At 38.3% G+C, this 24,487-nt stretch overlaps 1 protein-coding gene across 3 annotated transcripts in view; it reads left to right on the top strand.

Annotated features, from left to right (window-relative positions):
- ST18 (ST18 C2H2C-type zinc finger transcription factor) overlaps positions 1-24,487 on the top strand; it is a 165,408-nt gene that overhangs the window by 122,259 nt on the left and 18,662 nt on the right. For 2 of the 3 annotated variants that reach the window (XM_030231818.2, XM_050970961.1), the window contains 6 exons: positions 2,582-2,716; positions 4,453-4,543; positions 6,041-6,145; positions 7,257-7,462; positions 10,697-10,908; positions 19,397-19,642. In XM_030231818.2, coding sequence (XP_030087678.2) covers positions 2,582-2,716; positions 4,453-4,543; positions 6,041-6,145; positions 7,257-7,462; positions 10,697-10,908; positions 19,397-19,642 — 995 coding nt within the window. The remainder of the gene's footprint in view (positions 1-2,581; positions 2,717-4,452; positions 4,544-6,040; positions 6,146-7,256; positions 7,463-10,696; positions 10,909-19,396; positions 19,643-24,487) is intronic. The other variant, XM_050970962.1, reaches the window with a different exon arrangement.

The following is a 24,487-nucleotide window of genomic DNA, read 5'->3' as shown; positions in this document are numbered from 1 at the left end:
CCTTTTCCTCCTCCTCTGCTTCCTCCTCCGTAGGGTGCTGATACAAACCTCCAAAGTTTCAGCAGGCAAAAGGCAAGGCACTTAAACAGTACTCAAGGGCAAGTTTAAGGTGAAAAATTGGCCTCTCCCAAGAATATTAGCTAATTCCTGAGCCATGTGTTTTCTGAATTCAGTCTACTTAATTAGTATCAAGTATAGTGTAGTATAGTGAAGTATAGGTATAATATCAGTATATTAGTACTGATCATTATTGTATCAATCAACATTACATTTTTCTACATCTGGTACTTCTGAGCCAGGAAAGCACAAGCCATGCTCTTCTGCCTCACTTGCCATCAGCAGAAACAGCAGTAAATTCCAAAGTCTTTATTGTTTCTGAGGGTTTGTTATATCCTACATACCCGTAGGAACATAATTCAATTTTCATCACTTAATCAGGTTTCCAGAAGTGGAAACTTAAAATATTTGGGTTTGATTTATAAACTGGGTTGTCTGGTATGAAGCTCCTCAATTGAGGATAATTACAGAGCATCAAGAGATGTCATTTTATGAGCACACTCCCTTCTGTAGTAAGTAACAATACATTCATCTGTCCTTTGACTTTTCCTTTTGGCCTTGCAAACATCCCCAGGTCACCCTAGCACTGATGCTATTTCTGCTTTTGATAAATGATTTACTTTGGTATTTCTAATGCAACTTTAGAGTAGTCCCTGTGGACATTGTAAATATTATAGTAATTTACTTATCTAAAGCATTTAGTGTGAAAGAGAACTGACAGGCATTTTTAGGAGCTGCAACTATAAAACATTTCCTGCAGTATTAGGGAGAAAAATGCAGACATCTCATTTCTGTGTCTCAAGCAGTGTTTTCATAGCATGTCTTAAGCTGTGCATGCATAGTATTAATCTACCTTTGAATTCTGCTAGGTGAATCTTTATTTACTTAGATGATTTTGGCATATACAGGAACTTCATAGATATCTTTTCCTGCCCTGAGAGCAGCTGTATTGGCCAGGCTGACATTGGTGTCAATGTGACTTTCTCACAGCATACATAGGAAAGAGCAGGGATGTAAGAATGGCAGAATCTATTCCTTCCTGATTTACCTCATAATATAATTAGCTGTGGTTTCCAGGTGAGTTCAGAGGTAATACCCATGGAGAAACACACCAGGCTTTGTTCGGGTTGTATAAACACCATGATTGCAGGCAATGTTGTATCGGGCACATAATTTTGCCACTTTATATAATTAACTGGGTTTTATTTCTAAAAATCTACCACCAAATCCATCAGCTCTTAATTTTCACTCTTGGATGCTAGATCAGTAAAAAATCTATTCATGATAAACCTTTCCAATTACCAGAGAAAACACTAAATCATATTTCTGGGTCCCTCTTTATTTTCTGTTCACTATTGCAGCACTTTCCATTTGCAGTGATTCTAAAAAGCATGTGGTCTCCTGATGATGCTGAATCTATTTTCTTTCCTCCCCATTTTTTTTTTTTTTTTTTTTTTTTTTTTTTTTTTTTTTTTTTTTTTTGGGATCTAAAAACTTGCCAGGAATTTTAACCCTCAGCTGTCCCTGGCGGTTCTGTCCCTAAGAGTATTCTACCTCATAGTCCAGAAAAAAATAGCTTGAAGGAGGCAGCTCCCTGTGCTGGCTGCAGCTGTTTTCTCCCCCAGCACCAAATGCTGTTGGCAGCCAATCACAGATGGAGCTAAAACCATCCTCAGCAATTTATGCGGCCACTTCCTCCAGATTTCTCACAAGAGAATTTCTGGACCAGAAATCATTCCTTTCGCGCCCAGACTTTTGATCCTGCATTGGAAATCAAATAAAGGTTTTCTGACCAGTGCTTCTTGCACAATTCTAGGTGCTTGAAACAGAATTTGGGAGGCAGTTACAGAGTGGTAGCAGTGGGGCTGGGCTGAGACCTCGCCTTTGAAAGGGTATCGGCTGCTCCATGTTTTCAGTGTCTTTGTGGGCTGCTCCACAAAGCAGCATTGCCATGTGTACCAGAGGGAGCTGCTTGCCTTGCCTCTCAAATGTAAAGTGGCATGTATTCAGTTTCCTAACAAAGAACCTACAGCCTAGAGATCTGTGATATTTAAGGAATGGCTTCTGGTTGAAATGCTTTTTGTTTGTTTGTTTATTTGTTTCACACCTCAGCTTTTATTTGGTTGTCCCAGCTTCCTGGAGTCTGACATTAACAGAGCAAAAGATTGTTTCTCCTTTTTTATTTATTCCTTTATAGATCTTGCTGTTGGCTCATGCTGCCAGTTTTCTGGCTTATTGGATTGTGGCTTCTGTCCTGTTTGAGGCTCTGAATGGAATAAATGATACTGCAATCTTAAAGCTATATAATTTAGCACATAAATGGCATGTTGGGAGAGGGAAATCATTGTTTAAAGGACACTGTGAAAACCTGAAGTGATGTTTCAGTTGCATACATCCCTGTTAAAACTTTGGACAGGAATTAAATCTGAAGTAGAAAATAGAGAATATCATACTGCTAGGATCACTCAGCTGAGTACAGACTGGGGCTAAATCCAAACAAAATCTTTGTCTGATTTCTCTGCAGATTCACCCAGGCCCGAAAAGAGAGAAACCAAATGCCCCATCCCAGGATGTGATGGCACAGGGCATGTGACTGGGCTGTACCCTCACCACCGCAGTCTCTCAGGCTGCCCACATAAAGTTAGAGTGCCACTAGAAAGTGAGTATCATCACCCTGCAGCCCAGAATAACACTTGGATCTCTCTCAGTATTGTGGGTAGTGTGTGCTTATACTGGAGAGGAATGCCCTTTTTTTCTGCATAAGATAGAAGGATGAGACTGGGAAAGCAGCCATCACACCTTCTTTGCCCTCCAGCTCATGCACAGCCCTGCTTGCCACCCTTGTGCAGCTCAAGTGCTCCTCAGCAGCACGGTTACAAACAGCAGTAGGCTCCTTAGGTAGCCTGGGAAGAACAAGATCAGACAACCCATCTCCATGCTGGCAGCAGACCTGCATGCTGCAGTCCCATGAACCTTCAGGAAGTTGCTTGCTCACACCTTTGCTAAGGCACAGACATTGCCTGCTTGCTCTGGAGCCGAGGCCGCGCTTGCTGCAGTCGCACAGGGAAGCTGCTGGCTCTCCCTGCCAACAGATGAGAGGCCTGGGCATGCTTATGCAGAGATGTTTTTAGCATCCCCCTTACTGCTGAGCTCAAAAAGGTTATTTCCATCAGTACATCCCAGTGCTGGTCCACAGCAGGTCCCTGTCTTATGACAGCATCACAGTAACCCTTTTCTGCCCAGTCTAGCCTGAATTTCTGTGCTTATTTCTGACTGTGCTGCTCTGATCACATTGGCGTGTGTGTATGTGTGTGTGTGTGTGTGTGTGTGTGTGTGTGTAATCCTGCAACAAGATGCAATGAAATGCTGCATAATAAGCCAAAAACTTTACATGAAACTATCCACTTAAACAACCTAATTAGTCAGATTGTTCTTTGTGGTGGTATGCATAACAACAAATTAAAAGGATATTTGCACTTTACCAAAATCCTCTTCCTAACTGTAGCTCTCCCCTTTTTAAAATCTGATACTAAACTGCATTCATGGAAACATCTGCTGAATTAAGCAGGCTGCATTTAGAAGTTCTTAGCAACATTAACTTCCTAAAAACTTAAAATTAACAAGTCTTTGTAAATTATCATACTTCCAATTCGATGTGCTCTGTCCTAATGGAAAAAAAAAAAAAAAAAAAAGGTAGAATTTGGTTCCTGGTGGAACAAACCCTTGGAATGAACAGTCAGCTTTTGTGAAACACTGTAAGATGTTTAATGTTTAACATGGATGTATTTGTCAGTTTTAGTGAAGGTGATCCACATCCAAGGACATTAGAAAGGTACAGGCAAGAGGTGGTAATTGCTGCTAAGAGCGTAGGCTGGTGCTTGGAACTATTACTGTTTGGTCCAAGGCAGTTCCAGCACTGCTCAGGTGACCAGAAGGTGTAACATTCAAAGGGAGATACTTAAAATATCTGATAAAATGTATAAACAGCCTTCCTGTTCTCAAGAGCTTTCCTTTCCTAGGTGAGAGAGGGACTGCAGCTCAGTGGAACATGGACTGTGTGCCCCAGGGCTCCTCTGTCACCTGTTTTTTCCAGTGTATAAAAGGCTTCATGATTTAACACCTTTGCTGACTTCCTCTTATGTTCTTTTGAAGTTGGTATAAAGAATTTTGTGCATGTGGGAAGCCTCACCACAGTAATATAGAAGTAAACTGGTTTATACTGGAGGCACCATGGTCACTGTGTTGTAGGTCCTTTGCTTCCCCTATTCTTTTGTGATAAAAATGTGAAAGAATTGAGAATTTGGGTTCAAAGAGTATGTGTTCATTTTTTTAAAGATATATGTTTTTAATTGATGCATTTTATTACCAACTTCTCTTTTTTTTATTTCTGTTTAGTTCTTGCCATGCATGAAAATGTTTTAAAGTGTCCCACCCCAGGATGCACTGGAAGAGGACATGTCAACAGCAATCGCAACACACACCGAAGGTAGATCAGAAAAATTCCTGTCCCCTGAAAACCTAACATGTACTCGGGAGTAAACTGATGGGCACATCTTGGAATTAGATGCTATGTACTACACTGAAGAGTGTCTTTGAACTGCAAGGGCAGCCTGTATTATTTATAACCAAATAATTATGTTTAATTCCATTACATAAAAAATGGCTACAGAGGATCTCAAATTCCACTAGTATTTTCATAGGCAAGATTTAAAGCTACATTTTCATCACAGTCCTCACATTGAAAAATCATCTTGTACAAGGGGAAGGAATGAAAAAAAATGCATTATTATTGCTACAACTGGAAAACCCAATGGAAACCAAAACCCATTTATTTTGCACCGCTACATGCTAGCCGTTGACAGGAACTTCCAATCAGGGCACATTCCCTTTTAGCAAACCAGAAAATTTTAAGTAAACTATTTTGAAATCTGTTCAAAAGCTCCACTTATTACCCTCAGGATTACCATCTTCCTGCCTGGAACACTCCTGTCTGTTTAACATGCTGCCTGCAGGGAGGGAGAAAGTAAAATTGGGAAAAGACTTCCAGACAGGCAGCTGGGTAATCACAGCTGGACTGCAGGTGAGGCAGAGATCCACTCTCTGTTTCCAGCAAGCCACTGCTGTCAGCACAGCTCTTGTCAGTACTGCTTTCTGCTGGAAGCAGTATATTCCATCATACTGCTTCTGGGAAAATGTAAAGTCAATCTTAAAATCAAACTTGGGACATAAGAATTTCAAAACCAACTCTCTTTGTTGATCTGAATTTCTGTGAGATTTTGGGGTTTTTGTGTTTATTGATTGATTTGATACTGCACCAAAATTAACAATTATCATACTCTTTTAATACTAAAATTAGTAAGTCAGTCTTTATCAGACATATGAAAAGCTTGTCTACAAGAATAAATAAGGCACAAGCTGATATTTTCCCTTTGTTTTTCCTGTTTTAAATCCCTAGTCATCTTTGAAGCACATCAGCTGTATCATGAGCAACCCATGAATAGGATAAGAAAACATGTTCTAATCTAATGAAACAAACAGGAAAATATAAGCTAGCACAACTCAAAATGATAAAATGTGTTCTTTGGTAACAGTCTCTCATATATCCCTGGGTTTTTTTCCCAAATTCACTTTTCTTTTAATCAGCAGGAGGCTTATATGCATGGTTTAGCTGATAAAGTAAATGTCATTTGTCAAAAAATTTACTAGTGACTCGCCAGACACAAAACATCAAAGCTGAACTGTGGAAAACTCCTACATGATTCAGTTTCCAGATATATCACCTAAAATACACAGATTTCACAGTTTTGCATTAAGGATTAAAAAACAGATGAATCTGGGCTATAGCAGCAGCAGTTCCCTTAAGTGCACAGACTATCTAAGTCACTGGTTTCCACGGAAAAACTACACAGATGTCCTTTGCAAAATAATTAATTTCAATTTTTTTCCTTGTTTTTCTTTGTTCTTCACCTTTGCTTTTCAACAGCCTTTCTGGTTGTCCAATTGCTGCAGCTGAAAAGCTGGCAATGTCCCAGGAAAAGAACCAGCTCGAGTCTCCAAAAGCTGGGCAGTGCCATGATCAGACTCACAGGTAGGAGCCCCCACAAACCAGTTTCTCCAAACAAACAAACTCTTAGTTCTGCACAAACTCGGCTGACTGGTCCTCAGATCTTTCACCCACTTCAGATTTTGGCTTCAGTGATTACCCAGTTCCCCAAGATGGGCCTCTGCAAAACTGATTCTTAAAATAAACCACCATCTTTCTGTTGGTTCTTGTGCACATGGCTGACATTAAAGATGAGAGACAGATCTTTGGACAATCAATAAAATATTTCCTATTAAATCTTGCTTCCAAACAAGTAACCTGATCAGAACAATTCATAGAATTTCTTTATTTTTAGTTTATCGGTTTAATTGCTTTAATTTATATTTTATACAATGACATCAAAAAGGAGAAACACTTTTTAGTGCAATTGTATTTTGTCTGAGTTATACGGACCCTACAGACACACATAATTTGCACATCATTGGCACCACGACCATTACAACCTATTATATTCAGGTCTATTTGGGGACACTTTAATTTGTGGATTATTGACATGATCAGCTCTAATGGTTCCTTCAGAGCCATTACAGAATATTATGTCCATGTGTCTGCCAACTGCACGTGCCTTAACTCTACATATGAAAAGTCCTAAGGAAATTACTAAAGACAAGTAGTTACTGAACATTAACTAAATGGAATAACACACCATAAATCATTCGTTCCTCCCAAACAGCACAAGCAATTATTTCAGATCATCTTATATTTATACCATACTCATTGGCAGTGAAGTGAGAACAATACTGGTCCAAAAAAACTAAGAGCTAGAAAAAAATGAGTCAAGTTTTCAGAACCAAAAGAAGTGGCCATCTAGCAGTGAGTCAGTAACTTCCTTGTAAGTAGCCCAAACTGCTATTAAACAATACTGCATTTTTAATGCCCCCATCTTTTAGTTTGTGAAGTAGTCAAGGTACTTTTTGACTACTAGTCAGCCCCCGTGTTTGTGTTGTTTATTTCTTGTATACACCCACCAGTAAGTTTTGCATGTGATCATAGCACACTTGTGGCTTATGAGATGCAATCATATCCTATTTTTCAAGACAAGGTTATTTAAAGACATTCTCGTCTTTCTCCTTCATTCTTTTCCTCTTGTCTGCAGGACAAATTTAGCAAAGCAGCCTGAGCTATCTCAGTTCAGTTACAGAACTTCACAGCCAGTCACTTCCTCCAGAGGCACACTGGGAAAAGAGCAGGAGAAGTTTGGGAAAGTCCCATTTGATTATGCCAGTTTTGATGCACAAGTCTTTGGCAAACGCACAACAGCACCTGCGTCACAAGGTCGAAAAACACCTCAGTTTCTTGAATGTAAGCTCAAAATTCAATTTTCTCTTGAAAAAGGGGCAAAATGTAAATGTGGTTTTTTTTTCCTTTTTGTTTGTTCTGCTTTCAAACTTCTAGAGTTCTAAAAAGGTCTGTAGAAACCATCTTTAATCTAAACCATCTAAAACTTGTGTCTAGAATGTTAGATAGAATCGCTAATTTGTGAAATATAGAATTTCAAAACACTAAATATCATCACTACAAAGTTTACTTTTTTGATGTTTCTTTTTAAAAGCAGTTATCAGTGGAAAAGATGAGTAAAAAGGAATGCTTTATGTTTTACCTATTACCTTCTTCCTTGATTAAAGGGAGGTATCTTATGGGGTAGATGACAAATCCCATGGAACGTGTCTGCACAAGGTGTAATGAACTGTAATACAGAAAAATCCAAGTAAAGTTTCAAAGGTACTGTAAGTACCATTTAGGTGAATCTATACAGGCATTATTCCTCCTAGATGAGCATGTGCCCCAGCTACATTTTCTCCAGGCCGGGGCTGAATTTGGTTTGGTACCTCATATTTCTCTAGTAAATCATATATGCAGTGCAGTCATACCCAATGCATCAAATTGTTATCCAGATTCCTCTTGCATTATTTACAGATTTGCTGAGGCACTACTCAGTAAAAATGAGGTACCACAGTGCAAACACTGAGAGTTTATTGCAGATGCTCTTCAGACTCTGCATGGGAAACATTGGCAAGGTTCTGCCACTGAATTGACCATTATAAAATATTCTTTAGTTTAAATAAATGAAAAAAAAATCTGTTTCCATGAGGGAAATGGAAAACAAATGTTTCATTCCATCAGTTGTGGGTTTAGAAGAAAACAGATCCAGAACAATGTGACAAAAGACTTTTTAATTGACTTTTCTTTTGTTAATGACAATAAGGAAAATGAAATAGGAAAGCAAATTTTGTCCCACTTCAACAAAGAAGAACATTCATAGTAAGGTGAACAGAAAAGCAAAATAATTTTGTTAATGAATAAATTCATATATTAGTTAATAATAATATGCATCTAATACTATAAAATGTTATGTATGTTTTATATATGGATAAAATTTTGTATATTTTTATATTTATTTGTGTACATGTTTGAGTACACAAAAACACACATATATATTTGTAGGTATCTGGTTTTTGTGTGTATATATACAAATGCTCTATTTAAAATTGCAAATGAAAAATAGATATTTATCTGACCTGGAAAATAGGCTTGCTTAAATGAAAGCAAATATATGCATTGCCAGCTTCTTGGGTGGCAGATTTTCCAATTTTGTTTGTAGAATTGAATATTCCCTATTAGCTGTCTCTTTGCACAGATGTATGTCTATTTCACAGGTTCATTTCAAGGAAAAAAATGATTGAAATGTTTTTATACAAATGCAAATACATATATATGCAATTTATGTATGAAGTATATCAGAGCTGAAGTTTACAGCCTGTTGTTCTTGCAAAGATTGCAATGTGCAGATATTATTTTAATGGAAAGGTGAAAGTAAAAGAGCTGGTGAGTGATTTAACTCTTCAGATATACAAAAGTTGGCAATAAGAAGCTGATGATGTAGTGATGGGTTCAGAGTCCTATGTAAATATGTAGCCAGACAAAAGCCCATCATTAGCCCTCTGTGGATTCTGCACACGTAAACTTGTTTGGTGGGTTTTTTTTTGTTTTGTTTTGGTTTTTTTTTTTTTTAACAAAACATACACCCTTTAAAGCCTTGGGTGGTTTTTATGTTGGTTGGTTGGTTTGCTTTTTTTTATTTAGGAGAGGTAATTAAAAATGCATTTTTTGGTCTTTAAATACAATTCAAAATTGATTGTAGGAACTCTTAAAAATGTAGTTAGTCTTGTTTGTGCTACAGTGCTGTGCTTACAGCAGGGTAGATAAATCCTTTTTAATTTTCACTAGAGAAAGGGAGGACTGGATCATGAGGCTTTCATGTGTTGCTCTACTGAGATGCCTCTAGTGCTTAGAGAAATGGAATAGAGCATTCAGCTCCAGTCAAAGCACATAAACCAGCATTTCTTTCAGAGCATCCCAAGTTTGAGGGAAGATGAGTCCTCCTATGCCTTAGCATTAGAAAGCACTCAGCCAAAGCTCTACATCCAAAGGGATCCAGAGCCTTGGGGCTCAGATCTTTAGGGAATGAGCAGATGGCCATATACAGAAATGTTCTTGATGTATCTGGGTGTAGGCTGAGAATTTGGATTTTTCTTAGTTTATCTTTGTAGGACACTGTGAGGGCTGGAGACAAAAGAAATGATTATTGCTTCTTTAGAGCTGAAATCCTAGTGCTGTGTTCTCCATGCAACATTTTATGCCATCTCAAGCTCCAAAATACAGAAGAGAGAGCAGAGTTCTCTCTAACTGTTTTAGAGTAAATGCTGCTGATGCAGAAGAAAACAAGGAACCACACACACCACTTTTGTCTGTGAAAGTGCTTTTCTGTTCACCTGTTAGCACTTAATCTTCAAGAGACCTCCCTGTGCCCAATAAATTTGTGTATTTTTCCAAATATAGCCAACAAAAGACTGTAAACCAAGATCATTCATATGCTCATTATTTTTTATTTGCTTAAAGGATAGCCTTAAATTTCTAAATATTACCACAAAATACTTAGTACTGAATGTTCCTTACAGGTAATGTTTTTTATCTGATTTCTCTGTTTCATTCAAAAGCCTGTTTTTTTTCTCCTTAGTCACATAAACAAAGCTATTTAGGTAACAGACTTATTCATCTAAGTAGAGTTAGCAGTGTTGTTTTAGCTAAGACTGGACAAGTCACTGTTGATTTTTTTTTTTTTTTTTTTTTTTTGCACAATAGAGCTCCAAGAGGAAGCCTTTATAAGTGTACATTTACAATTGCATTTTTCCACTGGGGTGGTCAAATTCTGATGGATACTAGACTAATGCTTGCTCAGTCTTTCTTTGGACATCATTGTTTTTAATGCCTGTGTTAAGGATAAGTAAAATATGAGTAAAAAATCTCAGAAGGTTTGTTGACAGATGTGTATTTCTCAAGGAAAAATTAAATTACTGTGTTTCTGAAGCCATTTTTACTGTAAATCCTTACTGGCAATAGCAAATCAATTGTTTTAAATGTAATCTTTGAATATTTTTTTTTTTTTTAATGTATGAAATTGTAGTCTGAGAAGCGAAACTATTTAACGGGGAGAATTTCATACATGCAATTGCTAATCAAATCTCTCTTCAACAGCAAAGCATTTTTCAAATCCAGTGAAATTTTCTAATCGACTGCCTAGTGCTAGCGCCCACACACAGAGCCCTTGCCATGCCAACTCTTATAGCTACGGTCAATGTAGTGAAGACACCCACATAGCAGCAGCTGCTGCTATCCTGAACCTTTCCACCCGCTGCAGGGAAGCAGCAGAGATCCTCTCCAACAAACCACAGAGTCTGTCTGCCAAGGTAGGGTAGTCCAAGAACCTGGAGGGTGTGCTAGCTACTGAACTGTGCGAATAAACTGTCTTTCATGTTAGTGACTGCATTAAATCCCCCAAAAGGAGGCTTCTGTTTGCATGCTCTTTTGAAGAGAGGCAGAGAGAAAAAAAAAACCAAACCAGTAATGCAGTGACCAGTTCTGATAAAACTAAAAAAATAGCAGGAATTATGTTGTTAATTCTTTTCATAATTGAGCCCTAATTACAGGGGGGGAGTTTTCTGGGAGGAAAAAAGAAAAAGGTTATTTGCTATCCAACAACAATCTGTGGTGGATAATGAGTAAGATCTGTTTTAAGAAGGAATTTTCCTCCCTCTGAAACCTGCCATTATTTTGGAGACTGACTTAAAAAAAAATTTGTAAAGATCATATGATTAATCAAGGAGATATTTTGCTAGCAATGGAACAGAACTACCTATGGAGTCTGTTGTGTTTGGAGCCCCTAACAGTTTGGCAAGGTGGAGAAGGGGGAATAACAACTGACTTTGGTAACATTCCCCTTTCTGCTGGCAAGAGTGGAGAATCAGGCCCACTGCGTTTGGAGATAGATAATTTGGGCAAGTCTGTCATAATGGAAAGCTGCCTAATTTTGTAGATGTTTGTGTGGCTTTCGTGTTTTGTTTTCTGCTCTGCATTTCCTCACAGATCTTTATGATTTACAAATGGTGCTGTGTGAGCTGTGAGCCTTATTTTCTGTGCCATTACATAGTATTATAATGCTGATGAAAATAGACAAGATTTTCTTCTGATGACAGTGGTGTGGGAGCACTGTTGTGTATTATTTACATTAAAGTCACACATGTTCCACTGCAATGAAACTTTTGAAAGCTCTTTGTAGATAAGAGGGAGTCATTACAAGAACTTAAGGAGAAGTCACTGGGGAGTGAATAGAGGTGCATTTGTCAAAACACAGCATAGCAGGTGTGCTTCTTTGAAAGACAGATGATATGTTTTTCTGCAAGTCAATGTCATTCTACCTTATCGCTCTGTTATCTGAGCCTCACAAGGCTCATTCTGGTTATGTGTGTCTTCCACAGCTCTTGATCTATATTTTGGTTGAGGGTTTATTCACCACTGCTAGGAGGTTAGCTATTATTTTTGGAGTGGAACCAATAATTTTGCCACCAGCATAACACCTTGTTAGGTATTCTGAGCCTTGTGTCTTTGCAGAGTGGTATCTTCTACTTTGCTGCTTTTGATTTCTACTTGTGTGTGAAGTTTTGGACATTAAAATCAATGCTGGGAGCTTCCACAGGGTCAACTTTTTTAGATTGTCCACATGCATTCCCTGTAACGCATTATCTGTTCCAGAGACTGCTCACAGAACCTTTCCTAATGACAGATCTATCCTTGATATCCGCTGCAAAAATCCTTCTTCCATCCAGTCTTTAATAGAGACTTCTTCTAGTAGGGAAATGGAAACTGATGCCAATGGTTGGATTAAATTGCTGCAGCAGCCTTTGGCTGACCTCAGCAATAGACCTTTGTTGCCAGAGAAGAGCAGTAAAGGGACCAGGCATAACCCAAAGATTTTCTCCTATGTACCTGCTTCACAGTTGCCAAATCATGGGGAAGGATTGAATGGAAGTGAACATAACAGGGATGATACAGAGGGGCACTTGGGGCACATAGCTGACTCCTCTTTCACAGCCAGGAATCCAGCCTGAAAGAAAATCACCTGCCTACCTTGCTATCTGCCTGCTTCCACTTTTGCCAGACTTTCTGGAGGGCATAATGCTACAAAACATCTGACAGAAGAATCAGAATTAGCTTCTGGCCAAAATACAGACAAGTAAGCCCCAAACAGATTTGGTGTCCAAAAGTACACAAAACACATTTTTATTTGGTTTTGGATATTTATTACCTTGAACATACAGGATTCAAACCAAAAATTTGTGAATTAAGTTGCCAGACTCTCCTCAATGAAGACACTTTCTAATTTTAAAATATGAAAAAATAAAATACTATTTATTAGTGCTTCTGAGTTGTTTTGTGGTTGGTGGTGGCCACAAATGTAAATGTTTAATTGCTAGAATATCTTACAAATTTTTAGATTAGTATAAAGCTCCTCTTGAGACTTTATCTGAAACTGACTCAAATAATGCAGTGCAGTACTACAGAGTTAAATATTTCCTTTTTCTACTTCACAGCAGACACATTTGACACATTTGAAAATAACGGTGTGGAGTGGCTATGTTCAGAGCCCCACAGCTCTGAACAAGTGTCAAGTGTCTCAGCCCTGCCCCTTGAAACACCCTTTTACTCCTTTTTCTAAGAAAACCTGATTAGCATTGTCCATACTTCAGCAGATCAAAGCTCCTGACTTGCAAAGGTGTTTAAGCATCAGGCAGCCTTGCAGCAATCCAGTCCTTGGCTCTTTACAGATGGGAGGCTCTGTGGTGGTAGAACAAGGACATGTGAGACTGCAGAGGAATTCTCAGGCTTGCTGGAAATATTTTGCCAGTAGCACAATTGTCAGAGATGTAAAAATATTGTGCCTCTAAGTTTTAAAAGCAGAACTTAAAGTTCAAACATTTCAAGCAAGTGGCATTTTCTTGTATTTGTTCAAGGCATGCATATGTTGCCTTGCTTAAACAAGTGGGGAAAACAACAAAATGCTTTTTAGCACAAGTGGGTTCCCAATTTTCTCTTTTTATTTTGCCTCTTAAATTTTATTTCTTGACCCCAAAGCATTGTCCCTCTCCTAGAAAGTCAAATGGTTTACCCTGAATATTCAACCCTTTCCAGTATATACAGATAATATTTAAATGAAAGAGTAAATGTATTTTATAACATAGTAATAAAATACAAATGTCAATAATTTAACAGGTATTCAAATATGTATTTCTCATTCTCTACACATCAGTTCAAAAGGGAGAGTCCAAGACAACAGAAGAGAAAGAGAAGCATAGCAAGGATAGAGAAGTCATGTTCCACATTAACAGTACCACTGGCAAGAAACACTTCCAAAGAGACCTTATGTTCAAGGTGATCTGACAAATATCCCAAGTTTAAAAATAATTTTTAAAAGTCATTAAAATAATACATTTTTTCTGAAATGAGCAGTAAAATGAATCTTAAACCTTATCTATGAATTATGTATCAGTTGCATACAAAATAGTAAGATCATCAGATACTTTGATGACACAGTTTTCAAAATAATTAATACCACATTAATGTTGCACTGTCTGAGCCATACAGCCTGGGACTGCAGTAGACTTTTCCCCTGAATATAATGCCAACCAGGCAATTCTCATGCAGTCAGTAGCCCAAGACAGTCTCCTGGTTGTACTTGATTTGCAGTTTATGTAGCTTCCTTCATTCGGCTCCCACAGAAGTCAGCAGAAGGGTTCCCCTAGGAGGCTTAGCCTGCGGTTTCTAGCTCTGTGTAAGAATCCACATCATCCTGACTTCCAGGGATCTCCCCTGTTTACAGCCCTCACCACACACGTCTCAGTGAGGCAGCTGCAAGCAAGAGTTTATCTGTATCCTCATCACTGCTGCTTGCCAAACATTTTGTTGACTGTTTTGGTGGTTTTCCCACCTGTTTAGACAAAATGGCATATGCACACTATGCCTTTAAATAAAACAACAAAAAAAAAAAAAAAAGTAAAAATAAAATCACACTTGCTAAAAATGTTTAAAGTTTAAATTCTAGTTTTTCAACACAATTGTGTCATCTCTCCATTCTTGGATACTGATGACAGTGAAAATTGCATCAATTATTTAAAAACTGTAGTTAGCACTCAGCATGTTTGTCAGGCAGTACTTTACTCCAAATACCTTAAAGCCTAAAAACAGGATGAAAAATCATCCAAGAGCATCACTAGGTACCATCCTGTAGTACTGCTGTGCATATTGCTCTCTAAGTACCTTCCTGGCTAGCTTTTTTTAATTTGTCAACTGCTCTGGGCTTAAACTGTGACTCCGTTTTTGTCTCAGATGTTGTTGGGCTGTTACATGCTTTCTCATTTTGACCCAAATTAATGTTTTAATTTTCTGCAGAAGTACTCAGTTGCTTAAAATTAAGTGTGAAGAATTGAGGACCTGGTGCATGTGTTTTTGTTGGTTGGGAACAGGAAAGATTGTACCATTTTGGATGGACTTGTATTAAGAATATTATTCAAAAACACAGCAAGATAGGAGTCTCATTTACTCCCAATACCAGAACTCAAGAGCTCTTTTGAGCTTTCCAAACCAGACTGAACTGCTGGAGGAATGCACAATCATTGATCATGTTGTTCCTTTGGACTTGCTGGGCATTAAGTTCCATGGCTGATACCAACTAAAGAAAACATGAATTCTCTTACATGTCACAGCACAACGTCCCTGATGTCACAGGTCTGAAATAAGATACATGCAGACAAAATAATTTACTATTTCTGATCCAGCTGAGATAAAGCTTAACTTGTAATCATTACTGGAGACACACTGGAGAGTATTAAATGTTATGAGTGATCAGATGGTCCAAAAGCATATGAAAAAATGGAGGAGAAATCTGACACAAAAACTAGCATCCTTTATTGACCTAGCTGTTGTAACTCAGTTCTAAGGACAGGACCTAAGTAAGTACTAGAAAATATTCCCTAATATTTATGTCATAAGATAAGGCTGAAAAAAAGATTGACTTTATTGTACAAAGCAGATGGGGAGTACAGAGCCATTTTTTTTTGTTTTGGTTTATATATTTATATTAGTCTTCATTTTTGGTAAGAAATTACTGTATGTATCTTATCTTTTCACTGAATAGCTACTGGAATAAAGAAAATGTGCTCCCATCATTTTTCTTTTTTTTTTTTTTTCTGGAATCCTTTTATCAGCTGCTTGTAAAACGTGAGGTGGGGGGATTAGATTGTCACATATGAGATAGTAGGCAAGAAGAAAGCTGAATTTAATTAATGTGTGTATCCTATCATGCTCATTGACTTCGTTGTTTCAGAGGGTATTTTCCTGGTTTACACCAGTGTAAATATAAATGTTAGTAAGATCAAAATCAGGCTTCAAAGATTTACACAGCTCAAAACAAACATAAGTTAGGAAGCTAAAAAATACATTTTCATCTTTGTTTTGCTTACAGTTTTAAGGAATAATCAGAACAGTTTACATTGTTTTAGGAGCTGTATTTTAACTATGTCATGATAAATGGATAAATATAGGCCTGTTCACACACGCACTAGAGTCAACAGTAATAAGATCTTGCCTTCAGTGAGAGGAACACAGCCTTTACAAGCTTGAGCTAAGCATAGTAAGTGCCACTTTCTGTCAGCATGTCAGAGCACTGCTCTAACATTTTTTCCCATTTGCCATTTTTGTCTTTTTAGTTCAATTTAAAAGTTGATGCAAAAAATAAATGTGGTAAAGCAAGCAAAGGAGACATATTGAGAGGAGGGTGGGATCAGAGTAAGAATGTAAACTGGAGCAATAACTCTCACTTCCCCTTTTTTGCTCTGCCATTTGGAGTTTGCTAGGAAGGCACCAAAGCAATAGCTCTTTTATGCCATCCTGAGTAAAAAGCCATGCTGTGAACCTGTGATCAGCCCTGCAATGGGCAAAGGGGGACATTTTTCCCATGACTTTATTTAATTGTGGTGTGCATCTGTGAGCTCACTTAAAACCCATCTGCACACTACTTCACAAACACACTGCCCAGCCTTTCCTGATTGGAATTAGGTACGTGTTGGACAACCCAACTTCTGCATGAATTTCAGGCAAGTGTTGAGAAAGCTTTAAATATCCATGATAGTAAATGTTCTGCTTGTCAGTCAGAACTCCTTGTGGAGGCCATTGGTATCTGTTTCTCAAAGAGAATGATTTTCTAATATTATTCTCTGACAAACTGCATTAAGAAGGAAACCTTGATTGTTTTTGGTCCTTCTTGCCATTGCTGTTGCCTTCTGAGTAGTTGATATTTTGTCAGTAGAGAGAATCTGCACTATTTATGGGTTTTGCACTATAAAACTACTGCAGCCCAGTCACATGGCTTCCTTTCCTAAGCCATCTGTCACAGAGGTCTGGAATTTTATGTGAATGTTGGTTGTGCAGACTTAACCCAAGTTTTTTTATTATGAAAAATGTCAGCAACTACAATATTTAGCATTTTACTTTACATTGGTCATTAAACTTGATTACTGTAGCTCTGTTTCATTGCTATAGTTACATATCAACTACGAAGCCAAAAAACACTGGGGCGATCATGGCAGAGCAGCATTGTCAGATCCTGGAGCGTGTGCTTGGCACTGATATAGTTAATATCTTGGATTTTTGTAACTAAGGTTTATTAATGCTGGTATAAAAATGTATTTGATATTATACAGATGGCATAAGATGTTGTGGTTACTAAGTTATTATCCAGGATAAGCTGCACTGTCAAATTCAGGGCTTAAAACTATCACAGGAGATTAAACTATTTACTAAAAAGGGGCAGAAAGATATAACAAAAGCGTCTTAGTATGAACATATTAGAAGTGTATTTACTTCCCATAAATATAATAAAACATCTCTCTCTTTAAGCTGTGTGATTGAAAATGTGAACTTGGCTGTGTGGGAGAAGCAAACATAAGAGGTGCCTGAGCTTCTGAACCAGGGACAAGCAGATGGCTTGCTGGTGCTTCAGTCTAGGTGGGCATCTGCATCAGGCTCGTGGATGCAAAAGGGAGCCATGCTGGCTGAGTGAAGAGAGGTTGTCAGGCCTTAAATTGTCATCTACCACCAATATTTTCCTTCTAATTCAGAAGATTTAGTCAATCTTACCTTTAAATTAGCCATCTGCCAGTGGTAGAAGGCCAGGCTGCACTAAGGAAGCTCACACCCTCAGTCCAGCCAGCGTGGCCATGTCACACTTTCAGCACAAGGGAAGAGCTCCCTGTTTCACCACAACTCTTAAGATCCTCAAGCAAGGACAGGTCTGACTGCCCTATCTTTAGCATTTGGATGGTTGACTAATCATCATGCCCCAGAAATATTTAATGGTCAGAAGAAGAAAGGGGCTTCTCCGGCCAATGTCTTTCTGAGGAAAAGGTCTAAGAAAGACAGACAAACTTGCCCCCTGGGCATACCTGACCCTTTTCTATTTACAGCACAACATCTAGGTGATTCACTTACACCATGAGTTTCCCAATTTATTACTCAAGGTAGGAAATCTAGGTTTATACAGCTGTCTCCTACAGCTGAACAGCACAGAACACATCTACCCCAAATTCCCAAGTGTTATCCAAGCTTTGTGGTGATGCAAATTAAAAATAGTAGTGATGACAATGACCAGTGTTGATTACAGTATTCTATGTGCAGGTCTCTGACATTGCTATTTATCTCCATAGCCTTTGAATGTTTTTTCCACATTATTAAGGAAAACACTGAACTAGACTACTGAGTAGTCCTCCAGAAGCCACGTTTCATCTTTTCCCCTACATGCCCTTCAGCAAATGTTGGCAATAGCAAGGACTAGTCTTATGTTCATCCGTATATAGAAAATATGTCAATATGCAGTGTAGCATATTAAGCATGAGGGCAAATTTTTTGTTACTTAAATTAGTAAATTGCACTTTCAGCAGCTTTTTACCATTGCAAGAAGAGGAGTTTGTCCTCTTTTTTCTGTGACCAAATGGTGTAAGGCAGAACAGTGACATTTCCTTCCTTTGTTCTTGTACAGCCAAGCAGCATTTGCCCCTTTTGGTAAGCAGAAGAGCTTCTTCCTGACTAGAAATAGAGTTTGGGTCTCTCCCCAAACTGCAAACACCTCTGCAATTAGAGGCTGCTCTTTGCTGTACTCCCCAGGATGCAAAGGGTTCATTAACTCTGGCAGAATATCTCCATTAGGGAGAACCTCCTTAAAATCCTCCTGTACCTCCCAGTCCAATGGTCTCGGTGCAGACCTGTGCCTTAGTGGCCTAATCAAGTTATGATAAAGGCAGTATGTTATTTCAAGTGATGTAGAAATCCCCAGTGAAAAATTCTCCTACTGTGCTACTTTTAGATGTATTTCTTTCCCCCTCCTTCTCCCCCGCCATGATGCAGATGTTGTAATGTTTCCAGGGTGTGGGGGGAAGGGAGGATATGTAATAGTAATGCTGTTGATGACCTAAACAATGCATTAATGCTTTTAACTGTGAATTGGGGTCATAGTTCTCTGTAAGAGTGAAAAGATCAAGAAGATTTAAAGCTAAACTTTTTTTAAATAAAACTAGATTTAGGGTGTATAGGTTATGGTTTAGTGGCATCTTATTTAAATTCTACTTACTATGTTTAAGCTGAGATGCAGGGATACCATTACTGAAGCTACTCTTAAGTCTGCCTAAGAGTTGGACATTAACTGACATAAATCGAAAAGCTGGGTTTAGATTCAGATAAATTTAAATAAAAGAGTGCATTTATATTTATCCTTTAAAAGCACCACATGGTTATTTTACAGCCTTACCACGTCCGTGTCTAAACATGTCTCTATTTCCTGTTGCATGTCAGGGAGCTGAGATAGAAGTGGATGAAAATGGCACTCTGGATTTGAGCATGAAAAAGAATCGAAGCCAAGACAAAGTTATGCCTCTCACTTCTTCCAGCACAGCACTTCCCACTCCCTCCTCTTCTCCTTTCAAAGCAAGTAGCATCCTGGTAAATGCAGCCTTCTACCAAGCACTTTGTGAGCAGGAAGGCTGGGACACACCAATCAACTACAGCAAGACCCATGGCAGGAAAGAAGAAGAAAAAGAGGTATTTTTTCAATTTCTGAGTGACATTTTCCCTTGCATGAGAGACCATAAGAGAGTCTTTACGACCATCTAGCACAGTTTAAAGGAATCAGTTTCCACAGGTAGAGGCTCGTGAACATCGATCTGGTTTTAATGGTCTCTTGGATGGGATATAAAAAATCCCCCTGCTACTCACTTTGGAAAATCTTGCTTTCAGAGCCTACTTGTTAATGTCTGTAAGTCTCTAAGGTAGGGAAACAAAGGTTACCATCATTAGAGTCTGCTTTTTAAATTTTGTTCCTAATGGCTCAGTTCTGTAACACAAACACCCAAATGGACTAGCAATCACCAGGGGAAAAAGGAAAAACAAAACAAAATAATCCCAACAAATAAAATCAAACCAAGAGAGTTTTTCACACTGAAACAAAAGGCAATTTTTCCTTACCAACTCTTTAGACTTCAAGATAACTTGCTATCTAATCATTTAAACTCATACTTAAAACCTTGCCTGTAATATTCTTTCACTGGAAAACTTTATATTTTGCATTCTGCAATAAATTTCAGCCACTGAATCTTAGATCTCCAACTTGCAACTTATGTGATCAATCTTCTAGAGTGTCATTTCCAAATCAATAATTGTCTTGATTTTGGTTTTGTTTCTGTTTTGCTCTTTCATGTCTGTTTATCCTGTCTTGAAAACAAGGCAGCATAATCTACTATGGCCTTTCTGTCTTATTCTACTACTTTGCTGGCAAGTTTTATTTAACTTTTTTTTTTCTCATGAGCCTGACTTTCATGATATGGACTGCTTTCATTTTTCTTAAATCAGGAAGGGACCACCAGCTCTTTAAAAAGCTGATTAGATAAAAGCCTACGTTGCAGCTTTCAGGAAAAAAATAAAAGATGCCCTAGTTGGAAGGTTTTATACTACTTACTCCTTGTTTGGTTTTATATATCTATTAATAGAATTTGATCATTATATTAATATGAAATTATCTTTTGTCCAAATCCCAAATCCGACACTTCAAGAAGACATAGATGGGATAAAGCTATTTACAATTGAGGTTAGGGGCTTAAGGCATCCAATTCAAAAACCACCTGGAATTTAAAGATTATTCAGTTGCATGAGTAAAAAAATTCTATCTGCCCTGGGTAGAAGGTTGCAATGTGTCCACTGAAAAAGCTTGCATTTCTTGGAGGCTGGGTTGTCTTGAAAGCTTTGCAGTCTCCTCTTTGGGGCTAGTGATGTTCTTTATCTCACCAATGACAGAACAATCCATGTCCCAGGGTTTAGGAGAGGGTTGGACCTGAAGCAGGAGGCATCCCATTCGTGCTGCAGGATGAGCAAGCACACCCAGCTTTGAGAGGACTGCCTTGCTGCTGGGATCAGGTGTCACAGACTTGGCAGGGGACTTGCCACATCACTCTTCCTCCCTGCTGCCATCACAGCTCAGCAAAAGGGCCAAGACAGGAGCACCTCCACATCCCCTCCAGTCCATGCCTGACTTTCACAAGGCTAGAATGGCTATCTGGATGTTTCTCTGTCTCTTTCCAGCACAGGGAATTGGAGGCAACTAAAGTACTCGACAGGATATGATGGTCCAATGCACTCAGGCACTGGTGCCCCTTGCACTTGCTGCTTTGACACTGAGCATTTTGTCCCTAATTGAGGATCTGGCCCCAGATCTCTGCTGTGTGATTTTGCTGTCCCAGGGAGCCTTGATACATCCAGTGATGACAGGGCCAGAGGCTCTGTTTTCAAAATCAAAGACTGGCAGTTATCCTTATGCAAAGAAAATGACTGATTATATCTATTTCTAATTCATTGTTATCTGGTTCATATGCACAACAGTTGCTTAATTTTGGTGGTAATTTCCAGAAAATATTGTCTCTCTCTCTCTCAGCAAAATAGCCTGTCCAGATGCCCCCTTAAAAAAAAAAAATTTGAATTTGGAAAAAGCTCAAAATCTCTCCAAAAGGAAAGCGCTGAGAAATAACTAGAGCTGTCAGTTAGTTCAACTGTCAGTTCTCCAAAGATTTCAGGGCTTAAAAATGTTAAAAGTGCCAGATGCTATTATCTGTTATTCATGTTACCATTATGTTCTGGTCTTTGCTGAAATCAATATAAACTTCCATCTGTACATTAATGGAGTATCATTGCTTGCTTTCTTTCAGTAGTGTGCATGCATGAATACACACATGCTCTTTGCAGGAAATAGTAGTGCTTGGACCAATTGGGATGGTTCTGATTTTTCTTTTAGTCTGAAATTCTTTAGATTTTAATAGCATTTAACTATAAATCCATTCAAATGGAAAAGGAAAAATTATACATACAGTTGGGCTTGACTAGCTGTAATGATCATCACCCAACATATCAGAAAGAGAGAAGTGCTAAAGGTGTTTTCCCAAAGGATTATCTTTCCCTCTAAGGATAAATAGCTGGAGAAGCACACAAGCCAAGATATGATGATCTACTTTTAATCTTAAGTGCAGTGGATCAAAAATATTTCTTCTTTATTTCTGACCTTCTGTGTTTCAGGCAGATGCAACCCCTTTTGGGCCACATGTAGTGATGTAAGGTTCTAAAAAGGCAGAGTTTAATTATTCCTTTGCCTGCATTTCCTTTGCACTGTCCTGATTTTGCAGCTTCTACACATATGAAGATTTTATGTTGATTGAATAACACCAAGTGTCCCTCAAGAAACGAAGAAAATGACTAAAGGTGACTAAAGAAGTCACCTATTTAAATGTCTGTACATCTCTCTTACTCCTGGGAAATACACTAGGAGAAAAGCTGTATAAAATTGTTGTTGTTTCTGTGTGTGTGTGTAAAGCTTTAGTTTAAAAAAATTAGAAATCTTAATAGCTGAGTTCAGGAAATTCACCATTAAGATTTGAAAAAATCTAATTATTTAAAGATAGAAAATGAAAATACTGCAATTCTAAGTCCTCTATATCAGTTATACTGGTGGCTATAGGTGTACTTCAGTCAGTCTTCACCATGAAATCTTGTTGTGAACTGCAATATTGTATAGTTTTGTCAAGCCTTGGATATACATAATTCTCCATCAGTCTGCTCTGTGCAGCAGGTATCAAAGAGTGATATGATAACTCACATACACAGTCACACACACAAAAATTTTCTGGTCCATCACCAGCAAAAGATCAGAATATCTTTCGTTTGAAACAAAGAAGACAAGTTACACATATATAAGTTGCACATATGAAAATATTAACACAGCCTGCAGCACATAGAAGTACGGCAATTCTGGTGGGCTGCACTTGCATCCTGAGGTACATGACCCAGAACAGGATCACAGTGGAGTGCTAGAGCATCCTCTTCACCACCCCCTAATCCAGGCTTCTCTCAAAAGAAGTGGAAGAGGTCTGGTTTAGATACAGGGGATCCAGGCAAGGCATGCTTTAAATTTTTAGAAACACACATCAGTACAGTGATGTAGATGTAGCCTGGCAGAGTTAGTTGATAGACAGGAAACTGATAAACCACTCTTCTTTAACCTCCATTAAATTAAGTGGAAACCATTTTATCTGTGTTTTTTGAAGTTATTTTGACATCTGATCCCTTCTAGCTGGCAACATGGGGTTAGAATTTTTGGTTGTTTCCTTGGGGAGCTTTTGATTTTACACTAACTCGTGCCAGTGATGATCCCTGCTTGCACTTATGTGTTTGTAAGAAAGATAGGTCAGAACTTGTGGATAGAAGCAGTCAGGAATTCAAATACCCATGGCAAAATCAACCCTATATGCCACTGCCAAAATTACCCCTGTAGGCCACTGGGAAGAAGATTTAACCCAACTTCGGAAAATATCTTTGATGTTTCTTGGATCTTGAACAAAGTTGACATACATTTTTCTACTTTTGCATTTTAGCATTTTAGTTCCCATGTCTGGAAGACTTTCAATCATTTATTATTTCTGCACTAACATCAAGACCTTCTGTAGTTGCTAATTTTCTCTGTTGTTCCTTATCTGAAGTTCTCCTTCAGAAATATAATTCCCCAAGCCTGAAATATATGAGGGTTTTTCTATTTATTTAAAATAATTACTCATTAATTACTGTGTGTTTAGTAAAGCTGAATATATGTATTTTTGCTTTCTATATTTGTATCAGATTAGATCATTCTCAAAAAAATTAATCCTACAAATGTAGTTGAAAAAATCAGTAGTAATTGATACAGAAAGAATATGGCATAATTTCTATATGTAGGGGAAGTGTGAGTAACAGGAGGCAATAGGTAGCCAGCAGCAGAATGCAGAAGAAAGTCATATTTAGGATCCAGCCTCCAAACAGGCAAAGATGAGCTGCCAGAATTGAGGACCATATGGAAGCTTTATCAGAAGAAACACCCCTGCAGAGCTTACAAGACCCAGGAGGCAGAAACTCCCTTTTCAGTCCAGATTCCACTCAGGCCTGCACTCTGTGTTAACAGCTCTCCAGACAAGCCTGCTCCTCTGTCCTGGCACATTTCTCAGCTGCACAAGCCCAGAACATCCATGGCACCAGCACCATGAGTTTAGCAGGATCTGGGACCTTCCCCTCTCAACCATGGGCAACAGTTTCTGCTCCTACAGATGGGAATCTCTGGGAAACACCTGAGTATTGGAATGGAATCGCACAACCAATGTGAAGTCCAGGAAGAGATTCATACAGGAATGATAATTGATGCCATAAACTTTGGAGAATTCTTGAATGATAAAATAGCTACTGAGCATCCCTCCAGAAAGAAAATCCTTATCTTTCATAAAGACAATAATAATTGAAGGCATTAAGTCTCAAAACAGTATAAACCAATTTATTTTGAAATTATAAAAGAAGATTTTTCAGAAAACAAAAATGCAATTTTCT

Source organism: Serinus canaria, chromosome 2 (genome assembly GCF_022539315.1).
Source record: "Serinus canaria isolate serCan28SL12 chromosome 2, serCan2020, whole genome shotgun sequence".
Taxonomy (NCBI): domain Eukaryota; kingdom Metazoa; phylum Chordata; class Aves; order Passeriformes; family Fringillidae; genus Serinus; species Serinus canaria.
This window is presented reverse-complemented; position numbering and strand designations above follow the sequence as displayed.